The 15151-nt window shown below is 33.5% G+C and overlaps 1 protein-coding gene across 3 annotated transcripts in view; it reads left to right on the top strand.

Moving 5' to 3' along the window:
* LOC143222834 (BCL11 transcription factor A-like) overlaps window positions 1–9991 on the top strand; it is a 114548-nt gene extending 104557 nt beyond the window's left edge. For all 3 annotated transcript variants that reach the window (XM_076449916.1, XM_076449918.1, XM_076449917.1), the window contains one exon: window positions 3488–9991. In XM_076449916.1, coding sequence (XP_076306031.1) covers window positions 3488–5586 — 2099 coding nt within the window. In that variant the 3' untranslated portion in view covers window positions 5587–9991. The remainder of the gene's footprint in view (window positions 1–3487) is intronic.
* Window positions 9992–15151: the final 5160 nt, after the last annotated feature.

The raw sequence follows: 15151 nt of genomic DNA, 5'->3' as shown, positions 1-15151 counted from the left end.
AGAAGAAAACTAAGGCTTGACAGAAGCGATTAAAGGTGAGGTTTTAAGTTTTCGCATATAATTAAGCGAATTTAATTTAGCTATGAAAGTCGGTAAAACACTGAGCATGCTATTATATAATACAATGGTGCTAGTCTACTTTGATGGCCTCTACTTTTACGACATTGGTTACACAGATTTTGATTGATGTATAACAGAAGCCTAATTTCAAACTGAAGATAGAAAAACAGGTAACACGTTTAGTTTATATTATATTACACCAGAAGTACTTTGTTCGGATTCTTTGCTGCATTTTTGGACACATCTCAGTGTTTTCGGGGAAGGTTTGTGTTGTACATTATGTTGATGTTGTCCTTTGTTATTAAGAACAAATCTATTTGTTCTCTCCACGCCACGGGTATCGAAACCCGTTTTCTAGTGGTATAAGTTAGCAGACATTCCGCTATGCCACTGGGAGGCATAGAAATAGATACAGTGACTTAGACTTAAATACTAGCAGACTGACAGAACAGTCATGTTTAATAATTAATAGTAACGAAAAATGTTCCAAAACTAAATTGTACGTTCATTGAAGAGAAATGAAAATGTTTATTATGTCACAAGCTTTTGGGGCCCGGCATGGCCAGGTGGTAAAGTCACTCGACTCGTAATCTGAGTGTCGCGAGTTCGAATTCCAGTTACACCAAACATGCTCGCCTTTTCAGCCGTAGGAGCGTTATAATGTGATGATCAATCCCACTTTTCGTTGGTAAAAAAATAGCCCAGGAGTTGGCTGTTGGTGGTGACGACTAGCTGCCTTCCCTCTAGTCTTACACTACTAAATTAGGGACGGCTAGCTCAACAACCCTTGTGTAGCTTTGCGCGAAATTCCAAACAAACCAAACCACAAGCTTTTGGAATGATAAAAGTTCCTTTGTCCAACTCATAAAATCTCCAAAAAAAAAAAAGAAAAGAAATGCAATTATCCACTCTTAGAAAGTGCAACAAGAATGGTGCACTGTGTAAGAACGAGATATTATATTATTAACTTTGCCCGACTTGTAATGTTTATGGTTGTATTAAAACAAAACAAAAAAGGATTAGCACCCTTCAGCGAGTTGAGTTTACTAATCTTCCTTTTTCATCATATATAAAAGAAAAACAATCATACGTTGAGGAAAATAAAAAATCAAGTACATTTTCAAAATTAATAATAAGAATGATGCAAAGTTAATTTTAAAAAATGACTCATAATAATAGTATTACACACTCAAATATGACAACTAGCTTATTCATATATTAGATATATTAAAAATTATTACATATTGAGATTATATCTTCATCCCAAGACCATGTGCGCAGCCCCAGTTATTCGAGTTAGTAATAAACAGTTTTATACGGTAAAAGTCCAAGGCCTCACTAGCGTAATATTACAATCAAAACCTTGACGCATAACGCCCCAGAGGAAATTGTTGGAATATAAGGTTTATCTATTTCATGAAGTTGTCTTATTCAAGTACCTCAGTGATAAGCAATAAGCACAGAATTTAACAAACCCATGTTTTTTTTTTATTTCACACGAACCAGAAGGTAATTTTTAAATTACGTCACATAACCTAAAAATTAGGGTTTTACTGCTAAAATAAGATTATCAAAATTCTATTTCAAAGTTTAAACCTAATAATGAATTTCAAGCAATATCATTAATTAAAACTAATGGCAATACATTTGGAAGAAAAAAGAAAACACAACGTTTTATATAAAAACGTAATAATAAAACTTAAAACTTGACGTAAACTTAATAAATACAAATTATGGTAACTACGTTCTAAATTAGATGTGTTAAAAACTGGCCACGAATTTTGAAATGTCTACATCAAGCTATGCACGTGCATAAAATAAAAAGTAAGGGTATTCAAAAAAGTGGAATTTTCCACGAACATTCGATGCATTATATACATAATTAAGATAACAATAACAGGACGTATTTTTGTTGCAAAGTGACACAGAAAAATGGAGCGTTAACAAAAAACAACTGGCTTATGTATATACACGATTAGGTAAAGATACATCATTGAAGTGCATTATATACAACTTATATGATACAGCGATATAAAAGGGAGCAGATGTAACAGGAAATGTAAAAGTACTACGGAAATATATGTACAGTATACGTGTCTTCTATATTTCACTACAATGTGCATATAAATTATATATGTATAGACGGTCCAAACATGGCTAGGTGATTAGGGCCCTCGACTAGTAATCTGAGGGTCACGAGTTCAAATTCTCCATCGTAAGGCGTTATATTCTGACGATTAAAATCACTATTCGTCGGTAAAAGAGTAGTCTGAAAATTGGAGGTGAATGGTGATGAGCCTTCCCTCCAGTCTTACATCTCAAAATTGGGCATGGGTTAGCGCAGATATCACTCGTGTAGCTTTGCGCGAAATTCAAGAACCAACATATATGTGTACAAATATACATTGCATACATAAGATTAGATTGGAAGAGAGCCCAGTATGACCAGGTGGTTAAGGCACTCTACTCGTAATCTGAGGGTCACGGGTTCGAATCCACGTCACACCAATCTTGCTAGCCCTTTCAGCCGTAGGGTCTTATAATGTGACGGTCAATCCCACTATTCGTTGGTAAAAGAGTAGCCCAAAATTTGGTGGTAGATGGTGATGACTAGCTGCCTTCCCTCTGGTCTCATATTGCTAAATTAAGGACTGCTAGCGCAGTTAGCCCTCGAGTAGCTTTGCGCGAAATTCAAAACGAAACAAAACAAAGATTGTAAGAGGTAATAATAAATATTACAAGTGGTAATTTAAAATAGTAACTGAAATAGAGCACGATATATATAATACTTATTGCAAAATTTGACTCGTGGTAGATTTTGTTGACTACTTTGGTTTTTTGTTGAACTTCGCGCAGTGTTACTGGAGAGCTATATGCACTAGCCATACATAATTTTGAAGTGATAGACTGCAGGGAAGGCATCTAAGCAATACAACTTGTCGCCGACTTTTGGACTACTCTTTACTAACGAACGTCGGTGGATAAAGAAGTAATCTAGAGTTCCTTTTACCTTTCCTGACACGTATGTCCCAATTCGAAAAATATTTCGATCCCTTCAGGTTAGCATAAAAATTATAATAGACGTAATTCACATGGGTCCTTTTTCTTGTAGATATATATTTTGCAAACTTTTGCAAACTCAAGTGATATCAGATGCGAAACTATTTTGTTTCCCTTTACATATTGCTGAAGGTTTGTCAGAAAAAGTATGGGAGACAGTTTATTGTTTGTACTTTGTTTATCATCACTTTCTGGATTACTGATACTTATTGGAAATGAAATTAATTTTGTCTTATCAAGACATAAACTACTGGTTAATGAAACTGCTAGTTTTCTCCCAAGTGATTGTCATTTTCATAATTCTTGAGGAACTGGGGATGTAACAACTTAGGTAGAAGTCTCATTTTCTCTTTTTCTTTCTTTTCAGAACCGACGAGCCACGTATGCTCAACTTGCAAACAGAACTTTTCATCAGCTTGGCTTCTGGTCCAACACGTACAGAGAATCCACGGCTTAGTGATTTACGAAGAGATGAACAATAAAGACAAACACTTAACAAAGGTTCCGAAACCGGCACAAGGATCAGTTTCTTCTTCAAACACTTCTTCTTCACCTATATCCACTATATTTCAAGAGCAATCAGTTTCTCATGCAAACGACCTAAATATTGTTCCATACTTAAGCCTCCAGTTGCCTCGTATACCACTAGGTGAACGACAGTTTGGACCTGCAATCAACTCTCCCAAATATTTTCCCCATCCGTCTAGTCATGGCTTTCAAATGAGCTTACTTAGTGATGAATATTACAGATTGAACCATGTTGCAGAATTAAGTCGGAGTCATTTTGAATCATTTCGTTCGTATACTAAAACTCGTTTGCATACTCCACCAAGACCACATGTAGGGTTAGGATTTGAACCACATATTGATTTTTATTCTCAAAGACTCAGACAATTAGCAGGCGCAACAAGCCCAAATCCAGACACTTCACAAAAAGTTAACTCATTATTTTCCAACTCTGTGATTTCCAATCAGCCCTCCTCTCACCAATCAACTCCTTCAAACACTCCACAGGCTATGTTCAACCCGTTCTTACCTCAAGTCCTTACACCTAACTCAAGTCAAAAAGCTTTTGATAATTCAGAATCATCTAAATGTAAGTCTCCTAATATATGTGACAAAACTCTCCAGTTTCAGAGCAATCTCAATGTAAATCGCAGATCTCAAGCAGGCGAGAAACAATTCGATTGTTACATTTGTGGCCATACTTGTACTCGAGCTAGTAAACTGAAACGACACATGAAAACCCATAAGCAACCTTTTCCAGATTCATCAAAAGACACCAGTGTCTGCTCAAAAATGTCCACTCCAAATTCGGATGCAAAAATTATTGGACCAAACAATGGTGGAAAAGACGAGGATGGATATGAGAAACAAGATGAAAACGAGACTGAAGAACTAGAAGATGAGGAAGAGTTAAAAGAAGACAATTTTGAAGAGATAGTGGCAGAAGACTTAACAACCAAGAGGACTACAAAGTTTTCATCCATTCTTTCTGTTGGAAACGTAAATGGCAAAAATAATTCAAACAGTGAACAATCCACCACACCTGAGGAGGAGAAATCTCTACTCGGAGAAGTCATGAAAAAAATTGGACTTAGCAATATTCAGCAATATAATGAAGCCTATAAGCAAGCTTTGGAAGAAAACAAGTTTAGAAGATTATCCCTAAAGAAAGAAAGGTCGTCTTCTGCTCCTGTAGAAAAATATTCTCTAGGAAAACCTTTTGTTCCACCTGAAAATGGGCTGAATCAATCATCTAGGGAAAAAGCCAATAACATATTCAATGAAGCTTCACTAAACTTAGACCAAGGTATTTTGCCTGCCTTTAGCAGCCATTTTGATGACAACAAACGACTGAAGCTTGATCTTAGATATCACCAGAGAGAAAATTTATTTGCAGGACTTTGGCTACCCTCTGTAACCTCCAATCGTAGTGACATTTTACTTGAAAGTATAACATCTTCAAAATCTCATCAAAGATCATCCAGTGAAAGTGCCTTGATATCGACGATGCCCATTCTTCCAGGAGCTAGTAATCCAACTACTACCATTTTTTCCAAAATTAAAGAGAAAAGTAGAAATGATACTTGCGAATACTGTGGAAAAGTATTCAAGAACTGCAGCAACCTAACAGTGCACAAGCGGTCTCACACTGGCGAAAAACCGTATAAATGCACAATGTGCGATTACGCATGCACACAGAGCTCCAAACTGACTCGACACATGAAAACTCACGGTAGGATGGGAAAAGATGTGTTCAGATGTCGCTTTTGCGGAATGCCTTTTTCGGTATCCAGCACTTTAGAGAAACATATGAGAAAATGTGTAGTCAACCAACGCGCTTTCCTAACAGAAAAGGATACGGGTTCTAGGGACAATAACAATTCGGATGTATTAGAAGATAGAGATCACGCTCGTGGACAAATGAATGGTAGGAATTTAGATTCCAGAGAAACCTCGTAAAAGCGTGTAAATCGTTCTAAATAAATTTTCGGTAAAATTTCAGTTTTATTTTCTACAAACCAGCGAATTAATGTATAGAAATAATCTGAATACTGTTCAGTCTTCTTACCAAAAATAAAGGAAAAGAGAAATCAAGACAACTAATAAGAGCTATGTTCCGAATTGGCTAATTTTTTTAGCAAGCTGTTCCTCGTAGAGAAAACTACATTATTGTTTTTATAGGATTTAAAACAGAATTATTAAATCATCACATTCAGTTGAAAAAGGTGTATCTATTATAACACTTTCGATAAAGCAAAGTGCTTTGAAGCTCAGACAAATATTTTGTTTTCAGTACTTTTAGTATTATTATGCGTAGACTTGTTTAACTCCTTTGTCAGTTCGTTGCAGTGTCAAAGTATAATTTAACATTTGGCAAACAAGTATTTAGTATATATATATATATGCGTGTGTGTATATATATATATATGACTTTAGCCAAGCCACAAAAGTTAAAAGCTGTAATTTCCGGTTTGACAAGTAGAACGACAACATCCACTTATTGTTCAATTTTTCTATACTTAACAATCAGGCTAATGTCGTAAACTAACAATTTAACCTAGAGTTACTGAGATTCAGAAAATAGGGTAGCGTTTTGTAGTTGTGAAAAATATAATACCTTAATTGTCCACTCCTGTCATGTCATTGCATGTGAATGTTTGCATAATCGGGGTACACAATGCGATATCCTTCGTAAGTAGCAGGGATTCAGCTACCCCATGATTTAAGCAAGTGCCTAGATGTTACGGGTTACAAATCTCGTATAAATGTTAAATCTAACTAATTACATAAAAAACACAGACGATCTCTTCTCAAATGCAGCACAAAACTATTGTTTTCGTTCTAAGTGATGTTAATCTTCAATTTTGTCATGTTGGAACTTGAAAACTAGTGTAAAAATAGATGTAGAATGTCATCTCAAAACCGTAGCACTCACTGCCTTCCGTTAGTAATTGACTCAATGTATATGTAAATGTTTATGTTTATCTTTATTCTATCAGCATTTACCTCGTCAAAACTGTAATCATAGTTGGAGATAAAGTTTAATTAATACTAAATATCTTAGTATCGGAAGCCATGGAGTTGATCAGTTGAAGACCAAAAAGAGTCCACGTCTTTTTGTGCTGCCCCCCAGTGGCATAGCAGTATGTCTACAACGCTAAAAATCGGATTTTGATACTCGTGGTGGGCAGAGAACTGATAGCCCATTGTGTAGCTTTGTGCTTAATTCAAAACAACTATTTGTGTTTCCACTTCACAGTTTGATGACCTTTTCAGCTGCACTTTCAGTTTTTCTGTAATATTTGACAGTTGTCCGTAAATGATATTCAGTAGCCTTAGAAAAGTCAGCATTTTGAGTTTTATAATGACGGTAGTAACACTTTATGTATACATTTTTGTAAATAATTTCTTAGCTTAACAGTTAAAAATACTATGTATCAATAATACCTTTATAAACCATCACAATAGGTTTAATAAACATGAAATTTTGCATTAATTATATTTTCTGGGTGTATTTCCATACATTTATGATAATCTCGTATTTCACTTATATCTCTATATTCCTTTTAAGTCTGTAAAAATTGGTATTTATGTGGTAAAGTATCGCGTCTCAGCGTCTTAAATTTATAAAAAAAAATCTTATATTATTATTAAGTTCCTGACTTTAAAATAGTTTTTGTTAAAATAACATTTAAAAGTACAAATAGTAAATGTCAATGGCTCAACAGTATTTACTTTTCGATTGGTTTTGCTGTTTAATATGAATTAATTGTTTATTTTAAGCCTATCGAGTAGTTGCAGAGCTGTAACCTGAAACAATTCAACTAATTAGTTAGTTCTCAGTTGGTAGATAATTTGTTTCCAATATATTTCATTCTAGAGTATGAATTATAAGTCTTGCACGTTTGTTCAGGTTAATTCAAACTGAAACGTAATCATATTTTTATTTATCATGACATGGTGATATGGGAGGCTAAAGGTTTTTTTAGTGTTAAATGACAATTTTAAGACCAAATTCACTAGTCACTTTTAATGATAATAACACTTTTTAAATTATAATCGATGAAATACAATTGGATTGTTTAGTTACACAATAGCTTGACTCACAACAAGAGTTGTTTTTGGGTTAGTGTTGTGTTTTGTGAAGTTTTAGAAAAAAATGTAAGTTGCTATTGTTCTTTGACTTTTAAGTATACGAAAATAGTTTTAATGTGCATTTGTACACACACATAACTGTTATTTTAGTTTTTATTGCTAATGAAGAGACAATTCCAAATTCTGATTGTGGTTTATAGAATTCCACCTGTTTGCATCATATAAAGCTCGCGGTTTCAAATTCTCGTCACACCAAGCACGCTCTCCCTTTCAGTTGTGGGGGCGTTATAATGTGATGGTAAATCCCACTCTTCCTTGGTAAAAGAGTAGCTCAAGAGTTGGCGATGGGTAGTGATGACTAGCTGCCTTCCCTCTAGTCTTACACTGCTAAATTAGGGACAGCTAGTGCAGATAGCCCTCGTGTAGCTTTGCGTGAAATTCAAACCAAACCAACATACGACTTTTGTTCTACAAGCCAAACAAACAATGATTCCTAAACTGCACAGGTGATATAGGTCGCTGTTTCAAAACCACCCCTCGGCGGAAATGTTGCTGATTCGTCACATTCAACTTGTTTGTCTATGGATTTTCGAGAAAACAAACAATATTCATATGTAAATCTAACTGGTTTCTCTTTGTGCTTGCATACCAGTGGTCCGCAACAACTTAGATGGACAACGATTTGGCCTTTGGTATTGTAAGTAAAGCTTAATGCGTGCTGTTTACTGGAGGGTTGGTTGGTTCTTCGGTTTTGGGAATATTTTAGTGCAACACATCTTAGCGATTTACGACAAACAATCGGTATCATCATGGGGAGAAAAAAATCACCGAGCAGGATGAACGTCAGTTATTTTCTGAATGTATTGTATAAAAACATTTTGTGTCATTGTCAGATTTCTTACGTTTTTAGGTTTTTGTACTAAGTCAGCTTAATTTTAACAAAGCAACAATGAAGATTGATTTTTTCACAACTTAGTATGACATGAGAACTTTCTGAACTGTAGATTTACGAAATTTAAGATATTTAGTGCCTTTCAACACATTGTAGAAATAATAGAACATGATATTATATATATATGGACTAACAAAAACATGTTTTGTATTTGTTTTATCTTTATTGTGCACATACCTTATTAAGATTATATCCATGTTGTTTCTTATTGCGTCTTTTTTTTCTTAACATCTGTCCGGTTTAATTTTATTATTTTGAATACAGCAATACGTTGTCAATTAATCAAGGAAAGTAATTAGGATTTACTGTCTACAAGTTGTCACTCCCTTACTCTCGCCTTCATAGCTTTAACGTACAATTGAATAGTGTTTGATTGACCTCCTTAAATTCTCTGCCCCATTTTCTTATTTAATTGTTTTTCTCAAAACAAAACGATACTGTGATTACAGAAAGTTTGTTGAAGTATTTTGTAGAGTGTGTGTTGTTACTTTAAATTGTTCCCATTCGCTGAAGTTAAGTCATGATCCTGTATGTATAGATCTTGTTGTAAGATCCAATAGCAACATATCACAGTTTATAAACTTATTTTGTGAAGAAGCCCAGATGTAACTATCTTCTGTGCCTCAGTTCTAGTTGATGAAATGTACTTGAAGCGTTAAGGCACACAAATATAAAGCTTATTATTGGAGTGTGTTGTAAACCAGTGAATTATCAACTATTTTGTTAACCGCAGCTGTTCAGATCTTCATAATTGATGCAAGTTTTAACAAAGGTAACGAAACTGAAATGATTTCTTATGTGAACAAAAGCATCTCCATTTCTGCTACAAACATCTGCTCAACCTAAATAATCACTGAATCCAGTGACATTAAAACTATGAACTCTTAATATATTGGTGATGAATGTTATTTCTGCCTTTTGATTAGTATTTCTAGAATTGTTATTCTCTCTGTTGTAATCTATTTTATCTGTTTTTACATCAAGTGATTTCTACGTGTAGCTTTTACGTCATTGTTGTGTTTAATGTGTGTGGTTGGCACAACTAAGCGACTTTTGATTTGTAACAGTATTAATGATTTCTTATATAGTACATTTTACATTTTCTCCGTTTCCATATTGTTATATATCACATTACAGGAGTGTTGCTATGGTTTGTCAAATCCCGTGTCATCATTTGTTTATTTTTTCTCTCCTGTTGGTCAGTAATTATATTTGGTTTTTCAACTTATGGAATGTGTTTTTCATGTATGTTAATGTGTTGTGAAGATAAATTTTATTTATGAAGTTATAAATTAAAAAATTGTGGTGAAATGTCAATTTTTCCATGTGCCTTCTTTGGAATGTTTTATTTTTCATTTTTTTACATTACTTAGACAATAATTTCAACAATTGTTGGTACAAGAAAATAAAAAGTTAGCAAATAATTTTTTGTACTAAAATAACTTGTCAAACTGTGAGATATAATTCTTGTCAGTTATACTTACCACTAAGCCTGTTTCTTTCTTAAACTGTTACAGTGGCCTCACAAAATAAAGAAAATATCAAAATAGCAAAGATGTTACTGTTTATAATTAATCTTTCTAGTTGGAAATATAAAAGTGCATTCCGACATTGGAACTTTCTTACAAGTTTTCACTTAGGGAATTTTTCTTTATTTTTGAAAGAAGTTATCAAAAAATATGCGGCTTGTGAAACTCGAGCAATCATTTTTTTTGTCTTCAGTGCTGAAAATTTCGTAGGTGCCGAGTAAAAACTGTCTCACTAGTGTACTGACATATTTAATGAATAAAAGTGACTAAGCGGTGCGTGAATGATCTTACTTTTAAAAGGCTTCGAGATATGGAAAGCTCTTCTGAATTAGTTAGAACTCAAGATCCACATCGCTTATTAGATTTTGTCTTTAAAATTCTGCTGTGTTCAATACGTCCTATACTGAAGAATATCCTATTTTATGATAATATTCTCATGGAAGAACGTTTGTCTCTTACTTTAAGATTTATTATCACTCTACACTTTTAGCATTCTATTTCTGCCTTCTGGGATTTGAAAACAATCAATTTCAATCATCGTTTTTCATGTAAGTTTGGTATACATTACATTGGCCTCACGTGATATCCTTCAATTTGAAGTGTCTATAGTTCTGACTCGTGTTCATTTTTGCCATTAAACTAAATTATAATCTTTTAAAAACTTCTTTTAAACACAATTTGTGAAACAAAGTTGCTAAACGGAAAATAAATTCAAAAAATTTGCAGAATCAATCCGTATTTGAAATAACATTTCTAAATTTCCTTTCTAAATAAATATATGATTCACAGGAAAACTTTTTTAGTTTGAACGTGTGGAATTTTCTGGTAGAATCGTATTTAGTAACACGTATCACACAGGTAAACCCGCAATAACAACAGATTCCATCACGAAATAAGGGAAATGTTCTGTAGTTAATAACTTGACTAATTTAACTTGAGAGCTCTCCGGACTTAGATACAAACAGCCCATTGTGTGGCTTTGTGTTTAACAACAGAGAAACAAATATACTTACGAGAAACGTATAAAGAATTATAAAAAAAAGGTTTGCTTAGAAATAATAAATAAAACAGTGTGCGTGCTTGTATACACAAATGGACGATCGCCTCTTCTTGATCAGTGAGTAGCTCTTCAGCTTTCAGCGCCTCCAGGTGAAAACCTGCCGAATTAGTCACGATGAAAACTGAAAAAAGAAAACGTAAAAATTCAACAGTTAAGCTTACTTTCTATGTCCAGTCGATGGTGTCACCTCGTAACCTGAGTTTCCTAACAGTTTTGGTTTGCAGTTGCATTCAATCAACATTATAATGGGGCAGTAAAGACTATTTCAGTGTCAAATCTTTTAACCCGGATGATATCCATCTTACTACAAAGAAGCAAAACATCTGTAACAAGGTCATCTCAAAAGACTTTATCGATACTGTATTTCCACGTCTATAGTACAGAAACTAAATAACACAAACAAATTGAAAATTTATGTCAATAAGAAAGACAGAAAATATATTATATGCCCATATATCACATATACATGCTAAAAAACTTATTTCTTATTTGATGTAAAAGGAATTACGTATGGATGTAGAGGTTGAGTACATTATAGTAAAATAATTTTGAAGCTATACTAAATGCTGACAGTTCTTGACACCATGTCCAGTCATGATCTAATTGACGCCCGCACGACTTGGCGATAGCCCTCTAGCGTAGTTTGTAAAGCAAACAGCTCTACCGTAGAGGTGTTATGTTCAAAGCTCACACACATCCATTTTTCATGTGGAGTTTCCATAAATTGTATGGTATACTAGGATGATATTTTTACAGGGTTCGTTTCAACAGTCAAGTCAAACAAGAATACCTACGTGATGCGTCCAGTGATTGTTTTTTTTTACTGATATGTCTTGGAATTGAATAGCAAGAACATTAGATTCAGAGTCCAGTTGTATCGAGTATTCTATGTCATATAAACAACTCCTGCATTTGTGAATTGTGTCGCTATTTTCTTCATTATATTATCTGGAGCTTATGAATGACATTTGCCATTGATCTTTAGGTTCGTGGATTCTCAGCTGTTAAAATACACTGCAATTTGCTTACCACGGCAAGGATACGACTTGTTGCAATTCTCTTTGTGGATGGTCCTGATGCACAAGTTTATACATTTTATCTTATTTTCCAATGTTATTAAATTCTAGGAATGTCCCTTTGTGGAAAATTTTGTCTCCAAATTAAAGACATCTTTATTATTTCAGTGTATAAATATTTTACGTCAGAAAGAGCTGTTTTATACTTTTCAAAACAAAGATCGGGTTTTGGTGACATCACGTTACCTATGTAACCTCCAAACAATGCCAAAGTGTAGTTCTGATACATACTCTTGCAAAGATTGACCAATTTCAGTGGCATCACATTACCCATGTAACCTTTAAACAATGTCACACTTAGTTCTGATATCAACTATGATTATGTTGTGAGTTTCTGATTTACATATTTAAAATCGTTTTAATATAAAGTACTCAGCCTTCTATATATTATTTAGTCCCCCATGTGGCACAGCTGTATGTTTGCTGACTTATAACGTTAGACACTGGGTTTCGATACCCATGATGGGCATAGTACGGATAATCCGTTGTGTAGCTTTATGTTTAATTCAAAACAACAATATGTGGTTTGAGCATTCACATCTACTTCTTGGGTTCAAGGAACACATATGAAGTTCCACTCTCTATTTCAAAATTTATATGTGAGCCTTTCATCGAATGCTTTAAAAACAACACATAGTTTTAGGGCATGGTTGAATGATTAAACACACTATTTTCATGTTGGGGCTCTTACACCACACCAAAAGTGTTGAAACGCATATAACAACATTGAACAAACATCACATACAAGTTAAACAAAAATATTTCAACCATAACAAGCATAGTCTTTGCAGTAAGTGCTTGTACTACAACATAGTACATGTTATACTTGATTAAACTTGTCAGACTTTTCTTTATAAGTATGCTGAACAATAGTCATTAGCTTACTTTAACATATTGTAATGAAAACAATATTACAATATTATGAATAGTGATTAGTTTTATATGACATTGTTATAAGACAATATTAAAATATTAACAGTAGTAATTAATTTCCTTTGATATACTGTAACGAAAACAATATTACAATATTAACGATAGTTATTAGTTTTATTTGACATAATGTTGTTATAAGAACAATATTATAATATTTGCACAAGGTAAATTTTACATCAAATTTTACATAAACTGGGACTGTTTATCCTATTTACATAATTTACCTTGTAGTTTTCTACGGATAAAGAAAAGACCATACAATGATGAGAAAGCACATTTTGATTTGGTCTTTCTGCTCAGAGAGTTGAAAGGATAAACTGAATAAATTTTACTTCTTTGGCATTCAGGGCTAATGTGCAGTGAAAATATTTAATGCTAGAAAAACAAACGAACGAAATTAAAAATCAGGATATATACCTCAAAAGAGATCATTTTTGAAGATCTAAGTGACATGTTTCTATGCAAATGCTAGCAGGACTATTCAGCTCCTTTGGGTTAGTACAAGAGCTCTAGCTGGTATTCTTGACATGATTACAACCTCGTGAAGCCTTTTCTGACCATTAAACATGATACATATACTTCGTTAACTTCCTGAAACTCGTTCTGAGTCACCTAATCCTGATGGTTAGGTTACTAACCGCTAAATTCCGCAGACATCGGCCGTTCTACCTCACCTGTAGTCCTTATGTGACCCTGGTGTAGTTTTCGAATGTGTTCTCCTGTGATCTGGTATCTACTATAATCTATTGACCACAGACTGTAACACCCCATCACCTGTGGTATTTAAGTCTAAGTGCAGCCCTCCTCAAGCTTACGTTTCAGTTAATCGATTTCTATAAGTTTGCACATTCTTTACACACGTCAATACCTGCAAAAAATAAAACAAAAATAGTATTCAAAAACTTTCCGTATTAACGTTGTTTTTCATTTACATTTGAAATGTCACATCTTACTCAATCAAAGTCTGCAAATTGAACAGAAAAATACGTTTACTCTCCTTTCTATTAGTACTGCATTAAATAATTGGAATCTACAAGTTGTTCTTCTTAGAAAATATAATAAAAATATTAACTAATATTATTAGCTTAAAATGAGTATAAATAATAAAACATTTAGCTTTGGTAGCTTCTGTTATAAAGTTCTCTTTTATTATTTTAACATGTGTAAACCCTTACTCGGTGTGGCCCGGCTTGGCCAGATTGTTAGTGCCCTTGATTCGTGAACTTAGGGTCGAATTCGTTATACATTTACGGTCATTCCCATTATTCGTTGGTTTAAGGACTTACAACTTTAAAATCTGGAGTTAGATACCTCACGATTAACACAGTTAATAGCCCATGTAGCTTTGCTGTAAAACAAACAAACTGGTCTTTGGAAATTTTAATAATCGCAAATGTTTGCAATTTAAGCAACGCTCTTAACTCGTTACTGAAATGTGAATTAGAAACGTACTAATGTGTTCAATTTATTATGGAACGAATATATATATATATACACGTATAACAACCAGTCAAAAATCACAAGAAACCAAAGCCTACCAAATTTGAATCCTCCAATATGTATTTTCAACAGTAAAAATAAAGGACCTTACTATATGGATCTAAAAGCAATCTAAATCTCTTAGAGTATCCAAGTTTAGGATTATTGTTCAAATTATTCAATTGGTGAATAACACATTCTAATCATTATAAGTATAAATACTATATTATATCGGTCATAATAGAATTTGAGGCAATATTTAGTTAGGATCTATGAAATTCTTTGATTAGAAGTTGATAATAACTTAATATCATACTAAATGGGCACTGTAGAAAAAAAAATAGTAAAATTTACAATAATTTATGTAAAGTATGTACTTATTTAGTTTATACAATTAGGT

The sequence above is a fragment of the Tachypleus tridentatus genome, chromosome 8 (genome assembly GCF_004210375.1).
Source record: "Tachypleus tridentatus isolate NWPU-2018 chromosome 8, ASM421037v1, whole genome shotgun sequence".
Taxonomy (NCBI): Eukaryota; Metazoa; Arthropoda; class Merostomata; order Xiphosura; family Limulidae; genus Tachypleus; species Tachypleus tridentatus.
Note: the sequence above shows the minus strand (reverse complement) of the source record. Positions and strands in the feature narration are given on the sequence as shown.